The 25,807-nt window shown below is 42.2% G+C and overlaps 1 protein-coding gene across 1 annotated transcript; it reads left to right on the top strand.

Annotated features, from left to right (window-relative positions):
* The first annotated feature begins 1,848 nt into the window (after positions 1-1,848).
* Positions 1,849-24,876, top strand: DLEU7 (deleted in lymphocytic leukemia 7). Its single transcript, XM_070800602.1, is given in 6 exon segments — positions 1,849-1,854; positions 7,578-7,892; positions 7,894-8,021; positions 8,023-8,053; positions 8,055-8,102; positions 24,538-24,876. Coding segments are annotated over 6 exon segments (735 nt in total). The 3' UTR covers positions 24,745-24,876.
* Positions 24,877-25,807: the final 931 nt, after the last annotated feature.

Genomic DNA, 25,807 nt, shown 5'->3' with positions numbered 1-25,807 from the left:
TTCCTTCTCCAATGCAGGAAAGTGAAAAGTGAAAGTGACCTTGCTCAGTCGTGTCCGACTCTTAGCAACCCCATGGACTGCAGCCTAACAGGCTCCTCCGTCCATGGGATTTTCCAGGCAAGAGTACTGGAGTGGGGTGCCATTGCCTTCTGTTTAGTATATTTCCAGCTATTTTATATGCTTGTTGTTATTAAGAATTGGGCCATTTTCCCCCTGACATTTCGAATCGTCCATTGTGGTGCATAGGAAAGTGAATCAGGTTTTATATGTTTTCTATATATGTATATAAAGTCAATTCTTCTTTCTTCGTATAGTTTTTCTGTTAATTTTTTAAAATTCTTTAGGTAGATGTTTTTATCATCTATTAGAGCCCAATCTGTTAGCTTCCATACTACATTACTTTCCCTTCCCCTATGAGTGTTAAATTTGGGAATTTAAAATATTAGCATGGACATCTATGGGAGCTAAAAAAGTTTTAATTTAAAACATAGTGTAAATTTCAGTAAATAAGAGATTTTACCCTGATGCTGGGAAAGATTGAGGGCAGGAGGAGAACGGGGTGACAGAGTATGAAATGCTTGGATGGCATCATCGACTCAATGGACATGAGGCTGAGCAAACTCCGGGAGACAGTGAAGGATAGAGAAGCCTGGCGTGCTGCAGTCCATGGGGTCGCAAAGAGTCAGACACGACTAAGCGACTGAGCAACAACAACAAGAACAGAGAGATTTCAAGGTATACTTCTTGCCCATTATAGGTATTTTATATTTTACCCTGGCTTTGGAATAACAGTCATTAAACTTAAAAAAAAAAATAAGGCATTGTTAAACAGAATTGTGTATTAAAATAATATTCACCTAACATTTTAGATTTTATTCTTAGCTAAAGAGTAGGACATTAAGAATTCCTTTAATGTTTCTTTAACAAATTATCTACCATTATCTAAGAAAGAGGCATCAAAGCCTACAATTTAAGCTTCTGAGGAAGCTTAGATATATGAATAGGGCATTAAGGATCCTATTGAATGCGGTTTCAATTTTCAAATGGGAAGCACAGACCAAATAAAATTTACATGTAGTTTTTTTTGGACAAATACTTGGAAATTTGATCACTTCTATGGAATATTTGAACTTTATGTTCAGATTAGCATCTATAAGAGCCCACTTGCTAATTAACAGGGAGCAGTCAGAGAACCATATGATAAGAATTGAAAAACAGTCTTTACACTAAAAGATGTAATGTCATATTTTTATGTAAACATACATCTTAAAAGTATTTTATCTTTTTCCTCCAAGGAAAAATATGGGTCATTTCAATCATGGTCAGCAGGTCTTTATTTTTAAGTGATTTTTACCTGATTTCAACTTTTCAGACCATTCTCAATAATACTTTGAAACAAAATGATTAAAATAACCAAACAAAGCAAGCAGCTCTGTTGGCCTCTCTTGTTTTCCTAGCACAGACAGCCAGTGTGGGAAGGCACTAATCCAGCTCTCTAAACTGGATTTAGTTCTCCCTTGCTGCACCCAGGGTTTAAGAGCTGGAGACTGAAAAAAAGAGTTGGAGACCAAATTGAATCTCCCAGTATGAAGTTTTGACTTCATGGAAACACAGGCATAGTGATCTTGTAGAGAAAACTAACAAAAAACCATGGGGCTCCGAATCCCCTCTCTCCGTCCCCCTTTTAATTACAATTACTATAGGAAAGGGATCACTGGAAAAATAGAAAGAAGAGAGGAGAAAAGGAGAGGGTGGCTAAAACCCCAGTGTCTGTTCAACCATGAAGCCTGACAGAAAAGACATTGGAGTAGATAATTTTTTAGAGAAAAAATGCATAAGGGTATGAGGATGAACGTAAGGAAAGGGATAGGGAAGATTAAATTTTTAAAAATATATCAATTCAAGTCAAGCATTTTCCCCCTCATTGCATTAAAAGGGTACTACCAGAGCTTGAAAATAAGGGTGATCATGAAGAATGATGAGGGTGGTGACATTTTTTTTCCATTAAGATGAAAGAATCTGGAATTAAAAAAAGAACCTAGAATTTAGTCCGATTTAAGCACTCCCCATGTTTATCCCTTCTCAGTTATTACTATTTCTCCCCCAGTTTCAGTATTACAAGTCACATCTACACATATAATTGAAATATTGGGTTGGCCAAAAAGTCTGTTTGAGTTTTTCCATTACATCTTACAGAAAAACCCAAATGAACTTTTTGGCCAAGCCAATAGTTCAGGAACTAAAGCACGTTTTAATTCTTCCCACAAAGAGAAAGGATATTCTTCAGGGGTGACATCTTATAATCAGAAATACAGAGGAAAGCACAGCAGGGTGGTCTTGTTGGAATCAGGTGCAAGCAGCAGGAAAATCCATGATCGTCCTCTCACCCTTAAGCAGGAAACCATCTATTGAAAGCACAAGAATTAAGAAAAGTTATATTGACCCTTTTAAAATCCACTTTTGAATTTATTTTTTGCCAACATCAAGAAATTCTTCCTGGACATAAACTTATTAAGACAGAACCAAGTAAAACGATGTATGTGTCCAGAAGGAATGGCATTCTGTGTTTTCTATATTGAGGAGGTGAATTTCATATCAGATTATGTCAGCACAAGCAGGTGGGGTTCAACATTTTTGACTTCTCTTTTCCCTCCTTTTGCTAGACTTCCCTATTTTTCTACACTTAGTTTTACTAAGCTTCACTTAGTTTCACCAGCTTAACAGGGCCTGGGCAGGTAGCACATATAAGACGTCCTGAAAACACATTGCCCTGTGTAAACAATTGTTTTTGGCAACTCAGAGGTTTCGTGGCAGGACTGCATTTTTTTTTGAAAATCAAATGTTTAGGCCAAAGTTAGAATCGCATGTGCATTTTTATGACTTGGCATATTCAAACATTACAATTGTGTGTTTAAAAAGGGAATTTGATCTTTTTTGCTCTTTCTTCTTTGGGCTTCCATTTTTTCCCTAGTTCCATTGTTTTCTCTTTTATAGTACATTTTCATATCTTGGTATATCGCTAAAGCATCTGTTTCTCCTCAATCATGATTTTCATTCAAGAATAATAACTCTTTGGTCTCTTTTGGACATGTTTTGTTTTGCCCCCACATATGAACTCCACTGGAGTGTGTTGAAGGTTAACGGCCCCATTTCTGGAATTTTCTTGGATCCCTTTTGGAGAAAACTGCCAAAGTATATAAGGAGGGCTCAGATGTATCTGGGCTCTGCCAAGGCCTTTGAGAAAGGCTCCACATAGCTGCACCTTCTTCCAGCTCCCTTCTGTTCTCACTGTGCCTGGCTTCCTCATAGTTCCACATAAGGGATCATATCTGTTGTTCATGTGGAAAAAGAACCTTTGTAATAAAATAAGCATCAGAATACTCATTTACCTAACAACCCTTGACCTTGTCTATTAATGGGTAGAAAAATGCTTATTACTTCACTGAGTTTTTCTATTCTGTTCCCTTTTCCATCCCACATTATCGTGAGTCATAAGTATCTCCACTAGTCATTTTCCAATGCTCTTGTCAGTCTTTAGGAACGACCAGAGTTGTTCAGATTATCTTTTCCCACAACTGTTGAGGTACTAGAGAGATGAGGTAAATGAATCAGCATTGCTGGAAATGGATGGAGGGAGCTTTTAGCAGGGTTTTGCCCAAGAAACACTGGATCCTAGGATCACTCCATAATATAGTTCAAGCAGTTTGCTTCAGTTGTGACTTTCTGCTGCAAGAGGCAGTAAACTCAATCTAAAGCAAATTAAAGCAAAAAGAGATTTCAGTGGTTTGTATAACTGAAAAAAAAGTGCTGGGGCATGTAGCTGCAATCTAATTAAACATTACTTCTTCCCATCTCCTCCCCCACCCCCGCCCCCCGCTGCTAAGTCGTTTCAATCATGTCGGACTCTGTGCCACCCCATGGACTATAGCCCGCCAGGCTCCTCTGTCCATGGGATTTTCCAGGCAAGAATACTGGAGTGCGTTGCCATGCCCTTCTCCAGGGGATCTTCCCAACCCAGAGATTGAACCCATGTCTCTTATGTCTCCTGCATTGGCAGGAGGGCCTTTTTTTTTTTTTTTTTACCACTAGTGCCACCTGGGAAGCCTCCCATGAAATTAAAAGACACTTGCTCCTTGGGAGAAAAGCTATGACAAATCTAGACAGCACAGATATTAAAAAGCAGAGACATTACTTTGCCGACAGAGGTCCCTATAGTCAAAGCCAAGGTTTTTCCAGTAATCATATATGGATGTGTGAGTTGGACCATAAAGAAGGCTGAGTGCCAAAGAATTAATGCTTTTAAACTGTGGCATTGGAGAAGACTCTTGAGAGTTCCTCGGACTGTAAGGAGACCCAACCAGTCCATCCTAAAGGACTGAATATTCACTGGAAGGGCTAATGCTGAAGCTGAAGCTCTAATACTTTGGCTACCTGATGCGAAGAGACAACTCATTAAAAAAGACCCTGATGCTGGGCAAGATTGAAGGCAGGAGGAGAAGGGGATGACAGTGGTTGAGATTGTTGGATGGTATCACTGGCTCAATGGACAAAAGTCTGAGGAAGTTCCAGTAGATGGTAAAGGACAGGGAAGTCTGGTGTTTTGCAGTCCATGGGTTTGCAAAGAGTTGGACATGACTGAGCAACACAACAATTAACTGAAAAGCTCAGAGATGGGCCTCTCTTCTTATGCAGCACAATATGGGGCTCAGATGGTGTTATAAGACCACAAGTCTCTCTCTCCAGATCTCTTGACTTTGCTCTCTTTAGTGTTGCTCATTCACAGGCAGACTCTCTCCTCAGACTCATAAGATGGCTGCAGAAGCTCCACAAATTACATCTTGGCTTCACATCCGCAAGGGGTCACTGCAGTCAGCCACTTGATATTAGGAGTGCCAGCCTCATAAAGCTGGATTTCCAGAGTTTCGGGAAAGAGGAGGACCCCTGGATATCTGACACGAAGATTACTCAACCCTGGAGCCATCCTATCTTAAGACTTGTGATCTGAGACAGTAACTTATGGATTAAACTATTTTATATGGAGCTTTCTTGTTGCAGGGGGATTCATCTTTTTTGCTGTTTCATCGTTTGGCCTGGACTTTATTCTAGTTTCATTACTCTCTCTCATGTGGTACATTCAGCTAAAAGCATTCTAAATGATACCGTCACTGGCTCCTGTCACGTCATGTGCCCAGTCCGGACCATTCACAGTGGGGACTTGGACTGATGTGTGATTGGCCTCCGCCTAGATGCTCCAGCCCACTTGTATGGAATGGGTTCATCCCACCTGATGACATGGACTGAACCTAGAGGAGAAAGACTAGCCACTGGGAAATTAGGGTATGGCTTATATAAAACAGTGAAGTAGATGCTGTGAAGCAAAAATACCAGGTGTCCAGTCCTTCATCCTTTTGGATGTGACTTTTATTGTCCAGTGGCCTTAACTTGTTTGAACAGTGAGTAGGGACTGTGTAATTAGTTACCTGGTCTGGTAGCCCAGCATATATAACTTTGGAAGTGTTTTAGATCAAAGGTAGATCTGCTCTGCTATGGACTCACCTCAATAGTTTATGGATCCTTTTCCTCAGTTGGGGCCTCATATCATCAGCCATTTCAAGGTCATGGCAAAGGAAAAGGTGTCATGGCCTTTTCCTTTCCAAAGACAGACAAAGCTTTGAATTTCTAGATAATCCAGTGCTCTCTAATGGATACCGGAAAACATCGGCAGCTCATGAAGCCTCATGTATCATCCTATGCCAGGCCCATGGTTTTCTGGCCCCATCTCTCTTAGCTCTGGCAGTTCAGTTGGTGTTATGGCTCTCAGAGTCAGCCTGGTATCTTGAACGGTGGGGCCTCAGGTCAGTCTCCACTGGGTGATTTCAATTCTGCAGTTGGCTGGAATTCCATCTGTCAAGAAGCTTTCACGGTCAGTCATTTGATAGTGGAACAGTGGGATTTCTTGCGTATCTGGAAAGAGGAGCACCCCTGGAGACCTGACATGCTCTGTGAAAATTAGGGGTTAGTTTTTGCTATTCCCAGTTAGTCTCTGGGAACTAATGTAGTTCAATGTTAGAGGATTAAAAAAAAAAACAAAAAACATAAAGAAGAATTTCTCTCTTTTTCATTGTGAACTTAAGTAACTTCAAGAGAATCTAATCAATTTTAAACTATTTACCTCCCTCTAAAGTAATTTCCTCTCTGTCAATGCACAGACATGCATTTTCACTGAGTTATAATTAGCGTGAACATACTTGTTTTTGTTTAAGAAAGGTTTTCTTTACCTTGGCATTCAGATTTGTTTTCATAGGCGAAGAAAATACTGAGAATGAGAAGGAACCTTCACTGGAGAGCTGGGAGGATTATATGGGGTCATATTATCCCAGAGTTAAAGAGACCTTCAAGGACCCCCAATCCCTCCCTGTATCTCTGATGACCACACTTCTAGACTAATGGACTCCCTGGAGAAACTTTCCCATACAAGGGCCTCCCCGGATCTTACTTCACAGCCTCAAAGATGGACTTTCCCTTCTAAAGGAAGAATGAAACCCCATCCTTTGGGTCTGCTAGGGTCTACTTGTCTACCATGAGCCTGCACCCTTGTCCCATTTTACTTGGTTGTGGGGTTATCTAAAATTTAGATTCTAAACTGTTTCCCATGCAAGAAAAGAGTGGAAACCACTCTGCTCTGCGACAGTCTTCCCTACCAGTCCCTTCAAATGTCTTTTTTTTTTTTTAAGTGTAATCACACACCAATAGTTTCCAATTTATCAAAGCATAAATTTGCCAGTCCTTTTTCCTAAGTCAAGGAAGTAGCTGAAGTTAGGTTTAATTAAAACCAGCAACTATTTGTACAGCTGTCCCGGGTTCATGGCTGGTAAAAGGATTTAGCTTCAAACTCTGCTGCCTAAGTCCTTCGGGAGTTTCACAAAAAAACATTGAGGCTCCTCATCTAGGCAGTGCCAAGCCCTTGCTTCCCCAGTTGCTATGCGAGCAGGCCTGGCTGCGCCCTGAGGCAACTTTGCCCTTGGCAGTCAGGCCCTCCCAGCACAAGGGGCCTGAGAAGATACACAGTCCCTTTCTTCTGTGTTTGGGGATAGGGGCCTTGAAGGCCACTCCACGAAGTCCCTGAAAATTCCCCTAGGGTTGTGAAAGAGCGGGAGGGGGATCACGCACCGTCTTGGTTTCGTGAGCTTTTCTCTGGTCCTGCACACTTTTCGTTTCCTGGTGGGTCTTTAACTCGTGCACCCCAATCCCAGCCCCAAAAGGATCTCAGGTAGGCCTTCTTCAAAGGAGACGGGGGCAGGATATGCCTGGATAGATGCCTCCGCATAAAACGGCAGGTTGTCCCAGCCAAGCCCTGGAGAGGAGGCGGAACCAGCGCGCAGCATCTGGCCGGTTTTCAAGTGCACGGTGGTGGGGAGCAGGACTTCAGGCAGTCTCGAGTCAGAACAAGCCCATTAGGACTCGAACCGAATGCTGGGGCCAGCGCGGGTCGCTGACCTCGGGCGCGAGGTGGGGCCGGCCCCACAGGCCGAGAGGCCGGGAGGCGGAGGAGCGGCGGGCTGGGAAAATGACCCTAGCGACCCCACGCGCCCCCGCCTCCATCGCTCGCGGCTGCACCTGCCCGGGTGGAGCGCAACGAGCAGGCGGCAGAGGCGAGGGCCTGCCCCGCGCCCTTAGAGGCTTCCACCGGCCATCAGATGGTGGCTCTGCACACCCTTCAGCTGCTGCAGCAGGAGTAGGGCTCGGGGGACCGTCCGGGCGCCCCCGGGAGCCCGCATGACCTAGACCACGTGCCCACCGCCCCAGCGTGTTGTTCAGGCCCAGGGCTGGCAGGGCCCAGGAGAGGGCGCGAAGAGGAGGGCGGGAGCCGGGGGATCAGGAATCTGGGGTCCGAGGACGCAGGCGAGCTCCGCCGAGGTGGAAGCTGTGCGAGGTGCCGAAGGGGGCGCGGAACTGCTGCCCTTCCCCGGGGGCCGCGGGCCCTGCACTCTGGCTCGGATGGCGACGTGCAGCGCGCTGGCCCTCGGAGCTGGTCAGAGTGGAGCAGACAGAGGCTCCTGGGCCCCCTCCAGCAGGAGCGGTCCTTCCCTATCCGCCTGAAGGTGAGCCTGGCTTCCGGCATCCATCCCCCTGCGGCGGCGCAGGGTGGAGAGGGGATTGGCGGACACGAGGCTGGGCCACAGGATCCAGAGTGGAGCCTCCCTCAGTGATCCAGCCCTCGGAGTGGGAAGGAGGAAGGTGGTGCTCGGGGGAGTGGGCAATCGGGGCCCACCTGACTGCAGCACGGAGACACCGAAAGGCTTTGCCAAAACCTTCCTCTGGGACGCCTCCCTCGCTCACATGAATCAGCTTCCAGCTCCAGTTCGAGGCCCTTTTCACACGTGCAGTGGAGGACGGCTCCTCCTGCTCTCTTTCCAAATTAATAACCGCTCCCCTACAGCCTCAAATACACGTATTCCGTTCCCTCTGCCGTTTGTATGACGAAATCACCTACATGTATTTGAAGTTCCTTCACACTTACGAATCGCAGTTATTTTTGCATAAATCCAATTGCTCAGGGGGCCTTACAGAGTCAACCTAAATTCTCATAAAGTAGCACCAGAGTGGCGTGGGTGCTGGGTGTTGAAGCGTGAATACTCAGGCTAAACTCCTGCTAAGTCGCGCTGCTCATATTTGAAGGGCACAGGTTTCCTCTTAAGGTACCAAACTGTGTTAGCCAACTTAGGCAGAGAGCAGAGCGGCCTGCCTCCCAGGCTGCGTGGGAACGGGGAAATCTAGGGGTCTGGAATCCAGTCTTGGCCTTGCTGTTAACTCTCCTAATTTGTTTAAGGTCACAGATCTCTTTTAGACCCTCTGGCCTTCCAGTTTTGATCCCTAATATTGCTTCATTCATTCTCTGGGGAGTCTAGTGGAGGGACATAGGGGAGGGGTGATGAAGAAAGGGCATTTTTCAAGAGTTGATGTTCTTGCTCTACATGCCAACGTTTGGAAAACATTGATATACATTAGGTTGAACTTTATACTCTTAGAAGATTGATTTAAAATCAAATATAATAAAGCATAGCATATACCCGAATAAATATTGTCACCCTAGACTAGGGTTTCTCAACTTTCACACTGCTAACGTTTTGGACAGGATGATTCTTTGTATGCGTGTATGGGGGTGGAGGAGGGGTGTCCTGGGCATTCTCTGCCTCTACCCAGTAGATGCCAGCAGCATACCCTCCCCACCAGTGGACAGAACCAAATATTGCTGAAGTGTGTGTGCTGGGAGGGAAAACGAGATCACCTCCATATGCAAATCACTGCTTCATTCTAAAAAGTTTTTAAAAACGAAGCTGCATTTCACCAATGCTCTTGAGGTAAGATGCACCTTTTTGGTACCACTGAGAAATAACAATAATAATAATAAAAACCCTACCAATTAAACTGCGACACACTATCAAATATAAGACATATCCTCACTTCAGAGATTTTTGAAATGTGAAAAAACATGCATCTTAGAATTAATGAAACATGAAGTACTCTGTCATGCCAGGAACCTATACAGGGCACAGGTGGGTTGACAAAAGGAAAAGCTGAGTGATCAGTTTTACATTAGGTGATCCAGGAAGGCTTCTTGGAGGAGGTAACCATTTTTTTTTTTTTTTTTAAAGAATGTTTACTCTCCAAGCATTAAAGGGAAAAAACATTTCTGAGGAGCTGTGGGGTTTCAGGCCCAGAAGCAATGAAAAGACCTAGGGCTTTGGGGGAACTAAAATTAGTTCAGTATGGCAGAAGGCAAAAAAAAAAAAAGGTTGCTGGAGAGTTAGGGGTCAGATGCAAAAGGCCTTTGGGTCACGCTGAGGACCTTGGATTATCTTGCAGGCAAAAAGGCAGCTGTTGAAATGACTGAAGTGAGGACCCTGATAAATCACAGAGGCAAGGTCAGGCCAGAAACCATTGTCGGAGGACCTGACCCAGCTTAACAGCAAGGCCGCCCTCTGCTCTGGACTACAGCTCATGCCACTTGAGGTTAACACAGCTGCCACTTCTACTTGGTAATCCTTTTAACCCTCTCTACTTGACTTTTTGTCCTAAACATTTTCTATTCTCTGCAAACTTTCTTCATCCAAACCCCAGCCCTCTCACTCCTTTTCTGAGAAAATTGAGGCCATCTGACACAAATATCTTTCATTTTACCTAAAAGATTTCATTTCCAATTATCTTCTTTTTTGCCTCTAATAAAGAAAAACTGTGTGGTTTCCACCCTTGCCCACCCCCCAAATAAATTCTTTCTCTTAAGTGCTGGAGCAAATCTTTCCTCTACCCCTGGAGTTTTTTCTTTCAATTCTCTCCTCTCACCTTGTATTTTCCAATGCATTCCCTCTGCCAGTTCTCTTGATCCATAAATATGCTCAAATCTTCCCTCACTCACCCAACCCCTGGAGTCCTGGTCCCTTTCTTCTCCATCGCAAGCAAACATGCAGACTTCTGGGTTCATGCTGCCAGTGTTTTTAGAGGCATCCAGAGTCCTCATTAGGAACAAGGGATCTCAACTTGCTTGCAAACTGGACTCTGCTGTTCACATTCAGGGGAATAATGAGTTTCAGGGCTCCTGAGAACAGCCAGTGCTTTCAGAAGAGAGAGAAGTGGTTTCTCTGGATGATTTGTCTCCTGGCTAGCATCTTGCTTGGTTTATTGTTAGGAGAGAAGGCGGTATCTCAGTTTGGATTGTAGGGTAACGATTACAAAGCACTTAGACTCAAGGACATAGCAGTCTGTCTTTCCGGGGGGGCTGGTTATACAGACTTGGCATCATCATTACTAGTGTTGACTCAAGTGATTTGGATGCCTGTCTTCTATATTTTTAAATTAAGACCATGCAGGTTGATTCTGTACACCAGAATGGCTTCAGGAGGATTTGTGCTAAAGGAAACAACACTTGTGTGTCACTTAAAAGTGTGTGGAAATTTCCCCAACATCAGATCCATCCCACAGTGTTACTTGCCACAGAGAGGAGGAGGATGAACAGCACAGTGATCTGGTCCCATGGAGCATTTCAGATCTGCTCTGCTGCTTCCTGCTGTAGACTCTTGGCCAAGTCATTTAGCCTTCTTGTGCTTCAGTCTCCTCACCTGTAAAGTGGGAACAGTGGTATTTGACCTATAAAGGTTATTGAGATAATGCATATAAAGTCTTAGCTACTGGCTGCTCATGGTAAACTGCAATACTTTTGAACTTTTACTAGTGTTATTATTGACAGACTGATGCCTCAATCTTCTTTAGTAGTCTTTATTGACTATTGATTATTGTATTTCATTCTTGATATTGATGGATCTGACTTATAAACTCTGTATTTACTTTTCTGAGGTTGTTGACAAAAACAGTTAGAATGACCCAAAGACATTTCTAGGAAGTGACTTTCCAGAGGTCAGCATTAGTCCATGGCCAATGACTGACTGAGAGGTGTGACCACCGGGTGACTCGCCTATCAAACCACCAGAATTAAGGGACTGAAATTTCCAGGCATGAAAGGAGAGAAACCCGCACCACAATAATAATACATATCCTTATAGTAGTTTACTCTTTTCTTAGAGAAGCCAGCACTTCATATTCCTTTTGAGTATTTTGTTGTTGTTGTTTAGTCACTAAGTCATGTCCAACTCTTTGCAACCCCATGGACTGTATAGTCCAACAGGCTCCTCTGTCCATGGGATTCTCCAGGCAAGAATACTGGAGTGGGTTGCCATTTCCTCCTCTGGGGGGATTCTCCCGATCCAGGGAGCGAACCTACATCTCCTGCGTTGGCAGGTGGATTCTTTACTGCTGAGAGACCAGGGAAGAAATCATCAAACTCATGTGAAAAAACAAAACAAAACATGAAGTGAGTCTTTTCATGGTGGATGAAAAAATGCTTAACAAAACTGAGTCTTGTTAAATTTGGTGGAGAAGATGGAGTTAACCAGTTTAATAAAAATTTACTATGGAAAAAAAAATTTACTATGGGAGGAAACTGAGGCTCAGAGGAATTTAGAGCTTTGCTCAAGAAGTGGTAGCCCATGATTCAAACGTGGCTTTGTCTGACTCTTTCGATTGATACCAGTCACAGTGCTGGACTTCCCTGGTGGCTCAGATGATGAAGTGTGTGCCTGCAATTCGAGAGACCCGGCTTCAATCCCTGGGTCAGGAAGATCTCCTGAAGAAGGAAATGGCAACCCACTCCAGTATTCTTGCCTGGAAAATCCCATGGATGGAGGAGCCTGGTAGGCAGTCCGTGGGGTCGCAAAGAGCTGGACATGACTGAGCGACTTCACTCTCACTTTCTTTTCACAGTGCTAGCTCATGGGGGTGTGGTGAACATCACACAGAAATCAAGTACATGAGTGTGCACAGTTGAGAGGGCATGGTCGTACCTGCCGTGCATCTGCACACAGCTTGGGTCACAACAGTCAGGCTGTAACTAAGTATCTTAGTTGGTATCTAAGGCTGTAACTAAGTATCTTATGGCTTGGGTTGCCATAACAAAATGCCACAGACTGGGTGGCTTAAACTATAGCCATTTATTTTCTCACTGTTCTGGAGGTTGGGAAGTTTAAGAGCAAGTTTGGTTTCAGGGACGTTTCTCTTCCTGGCTTGTACACGGCCACCTTCTCACTGTGTCGTCGTGTGGTCTTTCCTCTGGGCGCAGGGCAAGATATCTCGTATGTCTCTTCCTATCCTTGTAAGGACACTAATCCTACTGGAGAAGGGGTATGGCCTAGTTTAACTTTAATTATCTTCCTAAAGATCTTATCTCTGAATAGAGTCAAACTGCAAGTTAGTTTTTCAACACATGAATTTTGGTGAAATACAGTTCAGTCCATAACACTGAATGACTTGTGTCTCCTAAAATCACGGTCACCTTTGTTGTTCTTTGGTCACTAAGTCGTGTCTGACTCTTTGGAACCCCATGGACTGTAGCCCACCAGGCTCCTCTGTCTGTAGGATTCTCCAGGAGAGAATACTAGAGCAGGCTGCCGTTTCCTTCTCCAGGGGATCTTCCCAGACCAGGGATCGAACCTGTGTTTCCTGCATTGCAGAAGGATTCTTTACCACTGAGCCACTAGGGAAGTTCTCATGGTTACCTTACATAGTGACAGAAAGCCCAGAGAAGTATGGGAAATCATTATCAAACTAGTAATACTAGCAAAGAGGCTTTAATACTGTCCATCCAAAGGGAGCATAGAAATGTGTGGAGCACCAGAAGGAAGCCAGTCTAGGATTTTAAAAACTGCTAAAAGTGACCAGCCCATAGAGACCGTTAACTCAGCCAATCATGAAATCACTCTAATTGAGTTTTGTCTATCTTCCTTTGATAGTTGAAGACATTTATGGTTTCCAAGAGTTCTGTTCTGAAGCAAATTTCATGGAAACTATGGTTGATGCCAGCTTTTGGAGGCAGAAAAACTTCCCTGCCTGCCTTTGCTCACTTGCCTATGAGCTCAACTTGCCTATGAATTCAACTAATTCTGGTACCAATAATTTCATCACGTTCAGTGGTTTGAGCTGGTTTTCTCATTCCACAGAGCAAGAATAGTGGTTGTAAAACCGTTGGCTTTGGCTTCACAGTAATTGCTAAGGCTCTTTGCAAATTCTGTGTGAATATTGAGTTACTCAGAGGAAGACATTGATGATGAATGCTTTTTTCCCCTGTAAATATTGGTTAATAAAGCCAGTTTCTGCAAATTTGAGAATGGCGTCTTTACAAATTTCTAATATTCCAATTGAATAAGTAAATTCTCATGGTTATATTATTAGTAGCCATGGCCAGGGCAGTGCTCTTTATTTGGGACAAAATTGCATGTCTATGTCAGGAAAGGCTCAGTAGCAGCCCTAGAAGTAGCTTCGTTGTGGCTTTGTCTTTCCTTATAAGGTGAATGATGTGAAAACCAGGATGTAAAATCTTTCCGAAATCAACATTTGGGGAAAGATATTGCAAGATGGCCCTAAAACAAAACTAAATACTTAAATGTGTAATGTCGTGTGGAAATGCGGCTGTGCTTCATTTTACGATTTTGGGGTTTGCCTTGTGAGCACACTTGAATCGAGTGCTTGTATCCATCACAAAGTGCTTTTCACTGGACTTTCCTAATGAAAATGGTACTGTACCCAAAGCAAATGCATAAGGAACCATAGTCACTTGTGAGCGTTTACACTGGGTACACCACAAGTAAAAATGTTTAATTTCCTGTGGACGATAGACTTTTTATGGTGACTGGCAGATACCGTGGTTCTTCATTGGGTGTTTTATTAATACGCAGTTCGTATCTACTTGAGATTGACCTTGAGTTTAGGCAACTGGTGACTGTTCTGGGCCCTGTGAATTTGTGGTTTAAAGCCAGATACCAATGAACGAGGAGCAGCTGGGGCAATTTGTAGTATACTGTTCCTGATAGTGTGGTTTTCATAACATCCCTCTAAAATAGAGAAACGACAGTCCCATTTTACATGCGTATCCAATGTGGAGTACTCTGATGGGTCCAGGGGAGGGGTCCGTGTTCCCCTGTAGGGCCAGCCCCTGGGCAGCTTTAGTGGAGAGTGGTCGGCTGTCCAGGCCAAAGTTCACTAAGGTCAGGCCTTATCACAGAGAGCTGGGGAGAAGCTCTTTCATTAATACTCTTTGCAGAAGATGCTAGGCATTGGGGAGAGTGGGAGGGAGAATGTGAGAAGAAACAAGCTTGTGGAGACCATTATAAGAGCAAGTAGCTCAAGACAGGACTGTTTTGGAAAGAACCAACTTATCTTAAAGCCAGAGGTGAAGGGAATATGAATTGATTTATAGTTTATGAAGATCTAGACATGATTTTGAAGGTGATGTGGTGGGGGGGGTAAAAAAACCTTTGTGTATTGTTTAAAAGTTATCTGTATTATAGAACCTATAAAGTCATTTTTTATTTTTGACTTTATTATCCATTGGTGTTGGTTTCAGAAAACAAGCTTTGAAACTGACTCCTGTTGCCAGATTCTTTTTGCTTTCAAGCCTTTGGTTTTGATGGGAGTGTTTATTTTCAGTAAAAAGCTAAAAAGGAGCTTAGCTTTTCTTTCCTTTCTGGACTTTGCAGGTGCATTTTCAGTTGTTCAAAGGTTCCAGACGTGTGCATTCTTAATAAACACAGTGTATGATGCAGAGAAGCACACGTGGGGTGGATTTTGTAAGAGACCTCCCTGACACTGGGTGGGAGAGAACAGAGCAGAGGAAGGGAGAGCTCTGGCCAGGAGGTCTCTGATTAGCTAGGAGTTGGCTTTACATGGGCCGTGGAAGCTTCCATGCCTTGAATCCTTTCCAGATAACCAAGCCGTCTCAAATATGTTGCAGAGAAGAGGGCAGGACCAACGGGACAGTCTTCAGTTTGGATATGAGCACCGCCAATTTGAGCTTCGTAACGCTTAGTTAACCTTAAGAAAAACAGCATGAATATAGCCAGAAAAGAAACATGTAACAGTTCACAAGGAGACATTTTTGTTCCTCCCTTAAAGCTAGTTGGGTGCTCTTAGCTGGCTTCCACGGTGTCCCTGTTCACCCCACAGTGGCATCTGCAGCTCTGTCCCTCCCATTCACTGGTCCGTCTCCAGCACTGGATGGCGAGCTCTGCTCTCTGTCGCCCTGGCATCTGGCCCAGGCTCTGATGTGGGGTGAGTCTTTGATGAACACTTGAGTTTTGAGAGAGAGGTAAATTTCAGCTCTGCCACTTACTTGCTGTGTGATTTAGGGATGTCATTTAATTTCTCCAAGCAGCATTTCTTTTCATCTCTAATTCCTGGATGATTGTGAGGGCTGAGTGAAATATGGTGTATAAGGAGCCTCACTTGGAGCCTGGCGCCTAATAGGTGCTCAGGCTCATAGGCTTGACCAGTGTTCTTCAAATGCTGGTTTGCCATGCTCAGAAGTTCCAGGGACTTGACTGGCATTCAAGGCTTTCTGCACCAGCTTATTCTGAATAGGTAACATGATGCTCTGTTGTTTTTTCAGACTGATCTCCTCCCAGTCCCAGGCCCGACTTGGCTCCAGGTTTTCGCTGCTATTGAAACTGAGCAGGACACTACGGTCCTTGCCTCCACCCCCCACCGGCCCCTGACCTATGTTTGCCTTTTGTCTATGGAAAATTTTAGTCAAAGAATAAATTTAATCAGAGAAATGAGAAACATGGAAACAAAGAAAAAAGAGTCAAAAAAAAGAAAAGAAAAAAGAGTCAAAGGAGACTAAATGATAATAATGTAGTTATTAACAATAGTCAAGGACCTTTAGTTCTTTCTCAAGGGCTATAGATAATATTCTGAGCCATATCCTGTGAGCTGTCTCATAGATACTAAAACACGAGGTGGACAAGTTAACTACATGATGACTAGACTGTACTCAGGACATGAGCTGCCACAATTCCGAGAACTGACTGCAAAAAATGGGAACAAGTGGACCCTGGAACTGAAGAATAACTGTACCTAGAAAACCAACATAATGCTGGTCAGACCCCTGATGACCAATTTGAAGATGACTGTCAGAGCTGACTGTGCTGTTCCTGCATGTAGCCCCCTCCCCACTTCTATCTATAAAAGCTGCACGCTGGTTGCCAATGCGGAGGGGTGGCGGAGGGGGAGTCGACCTTCCAGATGTCTGCCACCCTCCCCACCCCAGTTGCCGGCCTCTGAAATAAAGCAGACTTTCCTTCCCACCAGTCTGGCCTGTTTATTGGCTTTTGAGCAGTAAGCAGCCAGACCACACACCTTTCAGTAACAGTATCATTCATTCTAATTCTGGGCCATCTCTTTCCTCTATGAGTCAAATACTGCTTTCCCCAACACCATCTCTCTTATAGCAACTGTGCAGTCCTTCTTACCTACCGTTTCGCTGATACCTCATCCAAATTTCCACTCCCTTCTACAAAGGCTGGCAGTAACCTGATAGTCTCAACCACTATTTTTTTTTTTAATTGTAGTAGGAAGAAAAAAAAAAACAAAGCGAAATTTACTGTTTTAAGGGTAGTGTTAAGTACATTCACATTTTTGTTCAGACAATCTTCATAGCTTTTTCGTCTTGCGCATCTTGCAAATTTTGGGCAATCATACATCAGGTATGCTATTGAAAGCATTTCTCCACAGAATGAACTGTGTACAATGTTTAGATCATGAGTCTATAAATGTCTGTTCTTCTGTAGGACTGGGTTTTTATGTTTTTTTGTTTTTTTTTTACCATATCCCTCACTCATCACATTTCATTGGACACTGGGAGATATGCCGTATGTGTGTGATTCCTTCTACTAAGTTATAAGCTCTTTAGAGGTCAAGTGCCATGTCTTATTGTCTTTTATCCAGTGTAGTAATAAGTCATGTATTAGAGGCTAGGTACACATTTGAAATAAATTTAACAGATTTATTAACAGGCAAACAGACTGAGGCCATTGTCCCAGTAGATTAGTTGAGTCATGAGAGATTATCTCAACTCATTTTAAAATTTAAGTGCTGGCCATCGATTTGGACCACTGTAGCAATCAATACATTTCATATCCAAAATCTGAGATTACACAAGGCTTTAGACGTTCCAAAACCTGCTTTTTGATTGCTCAGCCACCATCGTGTTCTAATTCTGGCAAAGCGCTCAAAGCACCATGTAGGATATTACATCATTTCTGGAAGCATCTGGGACTTGCTAAATAAAAGCTGCTGGGAGGATGCCTTCTGTCATTGAGTGGAAAGCACCATAAGTGAAATCATCACCGATATTGATCATGTGAGTTTCTACTGAAAACCCATGTGCCATTTTATATGCTGTGTCTTTAAGGCTGTCACTGGTGCCCCTGCCTTCTGCAGGAGAGGTTGGGTTGGAGGTCATGGTTGTTGGATCCATAGTTGGCCTTCAGACCTTCCAGAAAGGAAGGGAAGCAACCACCTGTTTTATTTTTCCCTTCCTTGGCTTAAGAGTCCCATGGAAAGCCTATTCCTATTAATTTGTTTTCTTTGACTGTTAATATATTTGAGAAAGGATTAAATGGAAATACTGTACTAAAATAGTAAAATAAAGAGACTTTGCAAAGCTCGCCAGAGATCTGAAGTTTACCTAGGGCCTCAGGGACCAGTATAGCTCAGCAGTGGAATTTTATTGTATGTATAATTTTCCCTAAAGATGCCTTCTTTGATTCTTTACAGTAAATGTGAAATTGGCTTCAGATTTTCAGCCTACAAATATGTTTTTAAAGGCATTTTAATCTTCTCTGGGTGATGAATGCCTTTGCAGACTGGGTAATAGGCACACGTCAGCACACATTTTGGTGGTTCCTTTTATTTTAAATTTCCTTTTGCACGTTGTCTTTGATCCTTCCACTTTGTACTTAGAGTTGGATTACTTCTATAAAGCAACTGGACAATTTCCCTTGATGTGGATCTTGGGAAAGCAGTCCAGAGTCATTTTTTCCCTCTGCTTTCTCATTTCCAAGCAACATGCTCCAGCAATATAGGTTACTCCAAAACCTGTGGGACAGATTATCTACAGGGCCCCTTAATACCTTCTGAGCAGAAAATAAATAAGCAACACACAAAGGCAGGGAAACAAGAATGCTTTAAGGAGAAAAGCATTCTAGAAGGGTGGTAACCTGTGAATACTCCTGAAGGTGACTATGCTGTGTTAGCCCACACGGAGTCCTGCTGCTGTTGTCTGCTGAATGGAATGAATGGACGTTTGTTTTGTTTCTTGGAGAATGTTTTCTAGTAAACACTTTGCCAGAAACCCAGGTTCTTCTCACCCAACAGAAAGAGTTTTTATTAGGGAGAAGAATAGCTTCCCTTTTCACACAGAATTAGGGGGAAAAAAAAAAAAACTAGCTCCTTGTCAAACTTTGTTCAACTTTTAGGTTTTTTTTTTTTTTTTCATTATCTGTTTCTCTTAAGTTATTGCCTTGAATGCATAGCTCATGGATTTTCATTGGTTAAGTGGTTATTCTTTACTTCTGTAAGCATTTAAGTCTATGCTTTTATCATCAGAGCTACATCCCACAAATTGTAATATGTTATTTCCATAATTGTTCAGTATGAAAAGGAGTAAATCAAGGCTATATATTATCAACCTGCTTATTTAACTTTTATGTAGAGTACATCACGCTAATTGCTGGGCTAGATGACTCACAAGCTGGAATCAAGATTGCCAGAAGAAATATCAACAACCTCAGATACGCAGATGATACCACTATAATGGCAGGAAGCAATGAGGAACTAAACTGCCTCTTGATGAAGGTGAAAGAGCAGAGTGAAAAAGCTGGCTTAACACTCAACATTCAAGAAACTAAGATCATGGCATTTGGTCCCATCACTTCATGACAAATAAATGGGGAAACAATGGAAACAGTGACAGACTATTTTCTTTGGCTCCAAAATCACTGCGGATGGTGACTGCAGCCATGAAATTAGAAGACACTTGCTCCTTGGAAGAAAAGCTATGACCAACCTAGATTGCACATTAAGAAACAGAGACATCACTTTACCAACAAAGGTCCATCTAGTCAAAACTATGGTTTTTCCAGTAATCATGTACAGATGTGAGAGCAGAACTATAAAGGAGGCTGAAGGCCCAAGACTTGATGTTTTGAACTGTGGTGCTGGAGAAGACTCCTGAGAGTCCCTTGGACAGCAAGGAGATCAAACCAGTCAATCCTAAAGGAAATCAACCCTGAATATTCATTGGAAAGATTGATGCTGAAGCTTCAATATTTTGGCCATCGATGTGAAGAGCCAATTCAATGGAAAAGACTCTGATGCTGGGAAAAATTGAGGGCAAGAGGAGAAGTGGGCAACAGAGGATGAGATGGTTGGTTGGCATCACCGACTCAATGCACGTGAGTTTGTGCAAGACTCTGGGAGACAGTGAAGGACAGGGAAGCCTGGCATGCTGAAGTGCATGGGGTTGCAAAGAATTGGACAGGACTTAGCAACTGAAGAACAACAACAAATAGAGCATTTTAAAGTTTCAATTATTTTTTTCACTGACCCATGAGTTATTTAGAAGTGGATTTTTAAGTCATACTTGTTTGGGGAAGGTTATCTATATTATTGGTTTCTCATTTTTTTCCTTTCTGATTTGAATGATATAACCTTTGATATTAATTGAGATTTTTTTTTGTGGCATTACCATAAAGTCATAGGGCTTCTCTCATAGCTCAGTTGGTAAAGAATCTGCCTGCAATGCAGGAAACCCTGGTTCAATTCCTGGATTGGGAAGATCCCTTGGAGAAGAGAAAGGCTACCCACTCCAGTAGCTCAGATGGTGGCTCAGATGGTAAAGCATCTGTCTACAATGTGAGAGACCTGGGTTCGATCCCTGGGTTGGGAAGATTCCCTGGAGAAGGAAATGGCAACCCACTCCAGTACTCTTGCCCTGAAAATCCCATGGATGGAGGAGCTTGAAGCAGGCTACTATCCATGGGGTCGCAAAGAGCTGGGCACGACTGAGCGACTTCACTTTCACCCACCCCAGTCTTCTGGCCTGGAGAATTCCATGGACTGTATAGTCCATGGGGTCTCAAAGAGTCGGACACAACTGAGCGACTTTCACTTTCATCTTTCATAAGTAATCCATAGATGTTTGAGAATAACATATATTTGCTTGTCTCCATTAGACCAAGCTTATGATTAGAAAAGATTTTCAGTCTTTTCTCTCTAGGCTGATTGTCCTGTTGTCTGATCAGTTTCTGAGAAAGATGAGTTAAAATTAGTCTTTATGTCTGTGGATTGAGTGTAAGGTGAGGTTATCATATTAGACACACACAAGTACAAAACTGTCTTCTTGGGCAATAGTCCATGTTGCAGTTTATTTTATCCCTAAAAATGATTTTTCCGGATTTATTTTTACTTTGCTTGATATATATTTAGTATCCCTTTATTTTCAATCTTGGATGTTTTTAGTTTTAAATGTTTTGCTTGTAGCATTCAGATAAAATTTGAATATCCAACCTGGGAACCACTGTATTTCAAAAAGTGACTTATTTGGTGCTTTTTCATTTGGAGTATAGGTGATTTGCTGTGTTGCTCCAATCTCTGCTGTACAGCAAAACGACTCCATTTTACACATACATACATTCTTTTCTATATTCTTTTCCATTATGGTTTATCACAGGATGTTGAATGCAGTTCCCTGAGCTCTACAGTAGGACCTTGTTGTTTATCCATCCTATATATAATGGTTTGCGTCTACCTACCCCAAACCCCCAGACCATCATTCTACCCTGCCGCCCACAACCCTGGCAGCCATGAGTCTCTTCCCTACGTCTGAGTCTGCTTCTATTTTGTAGATAGGTTTATTTGTGCCACATTTTAGTTTCTATTCATCTTGCTTTATGTTTGAATCCTTTATTTCTCCGTTTTTACCTTCTATCAGTAGGATCAATAAAGTTTCGATATATCTTTTCCCTCTGCTGACTCTGAAATATTATGTACTATTTCTATACTTGAAAAACATTTGTATACCACAGAAGGTTTCCCATGGACAGAAACTCCAGCACTGTTATCTTCTGGACATGGTCGAAGTCTGCTGCAGCCACAGGAAAGGGGCCTCAAAGCCTGGGATGCTTTACTCGGTCTGGAAAGGGGCATCTGAACACTACTGCTCCATCCTGCGTGGCACCACTTTTCTGGCCTCGTATTTCTCTCCTTTTAACAATGATCCTTACATTTCTCACAGGCATACTTAACAAGCCTAAAATTGATCACCTTTGCCACTTTCGTCTTCAATGATGCAATGCCTTAGAACGCCACCGCATCCTACATGGGACTGCACCTCAGTGTTTTACAACCGTCTTGCTTTCGTGAAACCCAAGTTGTTAAAATTTTTGTTTTGATTAACCAAATCTTTAGATTTATGCTGTGTTTGTAAGTTTCTTTGTTCACTGTTGCGTCTTACATCTCTTTCTCTGAATTTCCTCTTTCTGAATTCTATCTTTAAGAAGACCTGACAGTGAATGTCTACTGTGATAATTCCTTTTGTGCTTTGAAATGAATGCACGTTTATTTTGCCTTGAGATTTAAATGGTAGTTCAGTGGAATTAAAAAAAAAATCTTGGTGGACAGTTATTTGAAGAATTTGTTATCTTCAATTGTTGTGGCTTAGAAGTTGGCTGGAACTTAGCTGTTTGGTTATCCAGACTGAGTGCCATCTTTTTCCTATATGGTTGCTTTTAAGAGCAGTTTTACCTTAATGAGTTTAGATTTGCATCTCATTTACCTTTTTCTGCTCAAAGCTTGTTTTGTTTCCCGAATCTTAGGATTCACATTTTGAATCAATTTGGAATAATTTTTATCCATTATTCTCTTTGACCACTGCTTCTCTCTCGTTCTTTCTTCTCTCTCCTGAAAATGTATTTGTCATACTTTGTCATTCTGTCGTCTATGTCAGTTAACTTCTCATATTTCCCAAGTCTTTATTTTGTATTCTGGATAATTTTCTCAAACTTATCATCCACTTTACTAATCTTCTCCTCAGCTGTGTTTATTAATGTGTTTCCCATTGAGTTTTTTAATTTGTCGTGATAGTTGTCATTTCCAGAAGTGGGATTAGTTTCTTTTTCAACCTTGTTTTTTCTTGGGAGTTTTTTCTGACTTTTTTCTTTTATATCTTTAACCGTGATACATATATTTTGTAATTTATACCTGAAATTCTTGGAGTCTAATTCTGCCCTGCATTATATATACTATATCAGGGTGGACTGTACTTTAAATTTCATATTTTAAGTTTGTCTTCAATAGATTTTCTGGCAGTACTATTGTGGGGCATGGGTTGTGAACAGGTTTCTGTGGAATAGGCTTTTGTTTGCTTTTGCCGTGTGTCCATGGATATTTCAGACCAGTTCCAATTTTTAAATTAACTTCTTGGCATGAGTGCTCTACGAACATGTATATGGTATAGAGGGCAACTCCAAACGGGAACTACTGTATGTACAGGTCTGCCGTTGCACATTCATAAGGACAACTTTACCTTCTACCCCAAACCCAGCTCAAGAGAAACCAACTTTCTCTTCTTGATAGGTATTGGCACGCAGCTAAAGTAATTTGCCTTTCTTTTATAATTGGCCCTTGGAAGTTTCCATTACTCCCTTGCAAGCTCAGAAAGGATGTTTGTTCTACTGCTTAGAATTTAGTAGCAAGACCGTATAGGGAAACTGTATGTGCCAAGTGACAGAACCAGAAGTCTGGGCGGAGTCATTTTCATGTACATTTGAGTCTTGAAGGATAGGGTTAGAGGTGCTCGCCCTCCAAGCAGTCAGAAATCTGTGTATAATTTTATAGCTGGCCCTCCAGCTCCAGGGTTCCAAATCCATGGGTTCAACTAACTATGGATAGTGTGAAAGTGTTAGTCGCTCAGCCATGGCAACCCCATGGACTGTGGCCTGCCAGGCTTCTCTGTCCATGGAATTCTCCAGGCAAGAATACTAGAGTGGGTAGCCATTCCCTTCTCCAGAGGCCCTTTCTGACCCAGGGTCGAATGTGGGTCTCCTGCATTACAGGCAGACTTTTACTGTCTGAACCTCTAGTACTGTAGTTCATATTTATTGGAAAAAATCTGCATATAAATGTATCTGTGCAGTTCAATCTTGTGCTGTTTGAGTCAACTGTATTTAAAATAAAACATATAGTCAACATTATCTCTGATGGGGAATAATTTCCGTGTACCGTTTACATGCAATGGATTTTAGAATGTGAAATATTTGAAAATTAAAGATCTATTTAATTAGTTCATTCTTTAAAACTACTTGTGAACTCTTTCTAGATTTGCATCAAATATTTCTTGGGACCATGTTCATTAAATACCAAATCCTGTTTTTGGAATCTTGAAGATAGTAATTGTGGAATAAAAGGAACAGAGTCTATCTGTGTATTCATCAAAGCTCTTTTAAGAACAAATAAGAGAAATTCACTCCAGTATTCTTGCCTGGAGAATCCCATGGACAGAGGAGCCTGGCAGGCTACAGTCCAGAGAGTTGCAAAGAGTTGGACATGACTAAAGCAACTTAGCACACATGAGAAATTCAACTCCAAATGGCTTAAGTAGAAAGAAATATTTATTGATTCAGATAGCTAAAAAATCCTGGGATTTATTGTCCAAGCACAGATAGATTGACATGCTCAGAAAATGTAATTGAAGTCAGTCCCTTTTAATCTCTTGTTTCTACTTTTTTTTTTTAATGTGTTGGCTTTACTTTCATTTGAATTCTGTCCTTATGGTAGCAAGATGTTTTCCAACAGCTCCAGTTAAATAGAAATTCTCTTTCCCAGTTGAGCAATCTCCTGGGCCTGTGGCTTGCTGATCCATCTTAGGTCATCTGCCCATCCCTGGTCAATCGAAGTGGCTGAGGGATGATGTGCTCTGATTGACCTTGCCCCTGGAGTTGTGGAGTAGGGTTAGCTTTGGTCAAACTATGTGGGCTGAGAATGGAGGAAAATGATGCTCTGAGAAGAAAATTGAGATTCTGTTATCAGAAAAGATGGGAGTGAAAACTGTCCTCTGTAACCTAATTGCTTGTTTGTGTTTGCTCTTCACTTCAGGACAGTGTTGAGTTTAGAAACATCTGCAGTCATTTGGCTGTACAAACTGAAGGACAGCAGTTTGACAGAGATTTGAATGCTGCCCATCAGTGTTTGAAAACAATAATCAAGAAGCTGACTCAGTCACTTGCTAATATTCCTTATGATGCCCACATGGTAGCCTGTGCTTCCTGGAGACAGATCTTACAGAATCTCCCCAACATATGAGTGTTCAAGATGCTGGAATTAAAACAACAGTGAGCACTGCTTAGAGAACTGGATACCTTAGTTCCCGAGTAAATCAGCAGACAGTGGATGCTTTTATTCCAGTGAGGAGACACTTGATAGCATACATAGCAATCTGACCAGCGGCATTTGTGCCCTTTGGAATTACTGCATGTTGGTGAAAATTTTTTAAAGCAGTAGTTCACATTTTTAAGTGTGCTAACACGTGTGCTGACTTTTTGATTGAAATACATTCCACTTTGTGGAGCTAATTAGATTATATATGTATATACACTTATGAATCTATATTAAATATTAATTTTAATTGAATGACATCTTTAATCTATATTTGTATTAATGGAGGCCTATGAGGTTTAATGGGGCTTCCCTGATAGCTCAGTGGTAAAGAATTCACCTGCAGTGCAGGAGACGCAGTACACACAGGTTCGATCCCTGGGTCAGGAAGATCCCTGGAGAAGGAAATGTCAACCCACTCCAGTATTCTTGCCTGAAGAATCCCAAGGACAGAGGAGCCTGGCAGGCTATAGTCCATGGGGTCCCAAAGAGTTGGACACGACTGAAGTGACTGAGCACACATGGGGTTTAATATAGTTATTTGTATGATTAAAGCGCCATGGTTCTTAACATTATTTTGAATAAACTGAATGTTTGACAATTGATATGTCCTACTTACTGAACACTTCATTTTATGTTATGAAAATGATCTTTGAAAGTTGTAGGACTACAAACATGTGTCAGTAATTGAGTTCCAATCCTGGCATGAATAACTTGCTGTCGGGCAGGGGAGAGCTGCTTCTAAAACTTGTGCTTTCATATACTGGTTTCTAAATTTGAAACAATAATGAGCTATGACGTACCGAGACGATATAGCATGTAAATACAAAGTACAGTATTATTAAAGTCTCATGTGAAAACATCTAGCTCCTCGTGCTCTTCCTAAACATTCCCATTGAAGCAGGAAATTCTGGTGAAAAAAAGGAGGGAGTGGATATACTAGCAAGTTTCCCTAAACATTTAGACCTAGGAAAAGAGAGTGACTTTTTTT

This window comes from Bos indicus, chromosome 12 (genome assembly GCF_029378745.1).
Source record: "Bos indicus isolate NIAB-ARS_2022 breed Sahiwal x Tharparkar chromosome 12, NIAB-ARS_B.indTharparkar_mat_pri_1.0, whole genome shotgun sequence".
In the NCBI taxonomy this organism is placed as follows: Eukaryota; Metazoa; Chordata; class Mammalia; order Artiodactyla; family Bovidae; genus Bos; species Bos indicus.
This window is presented reverse-complemented; position numbering and strand designations above follow the sequence as displayed.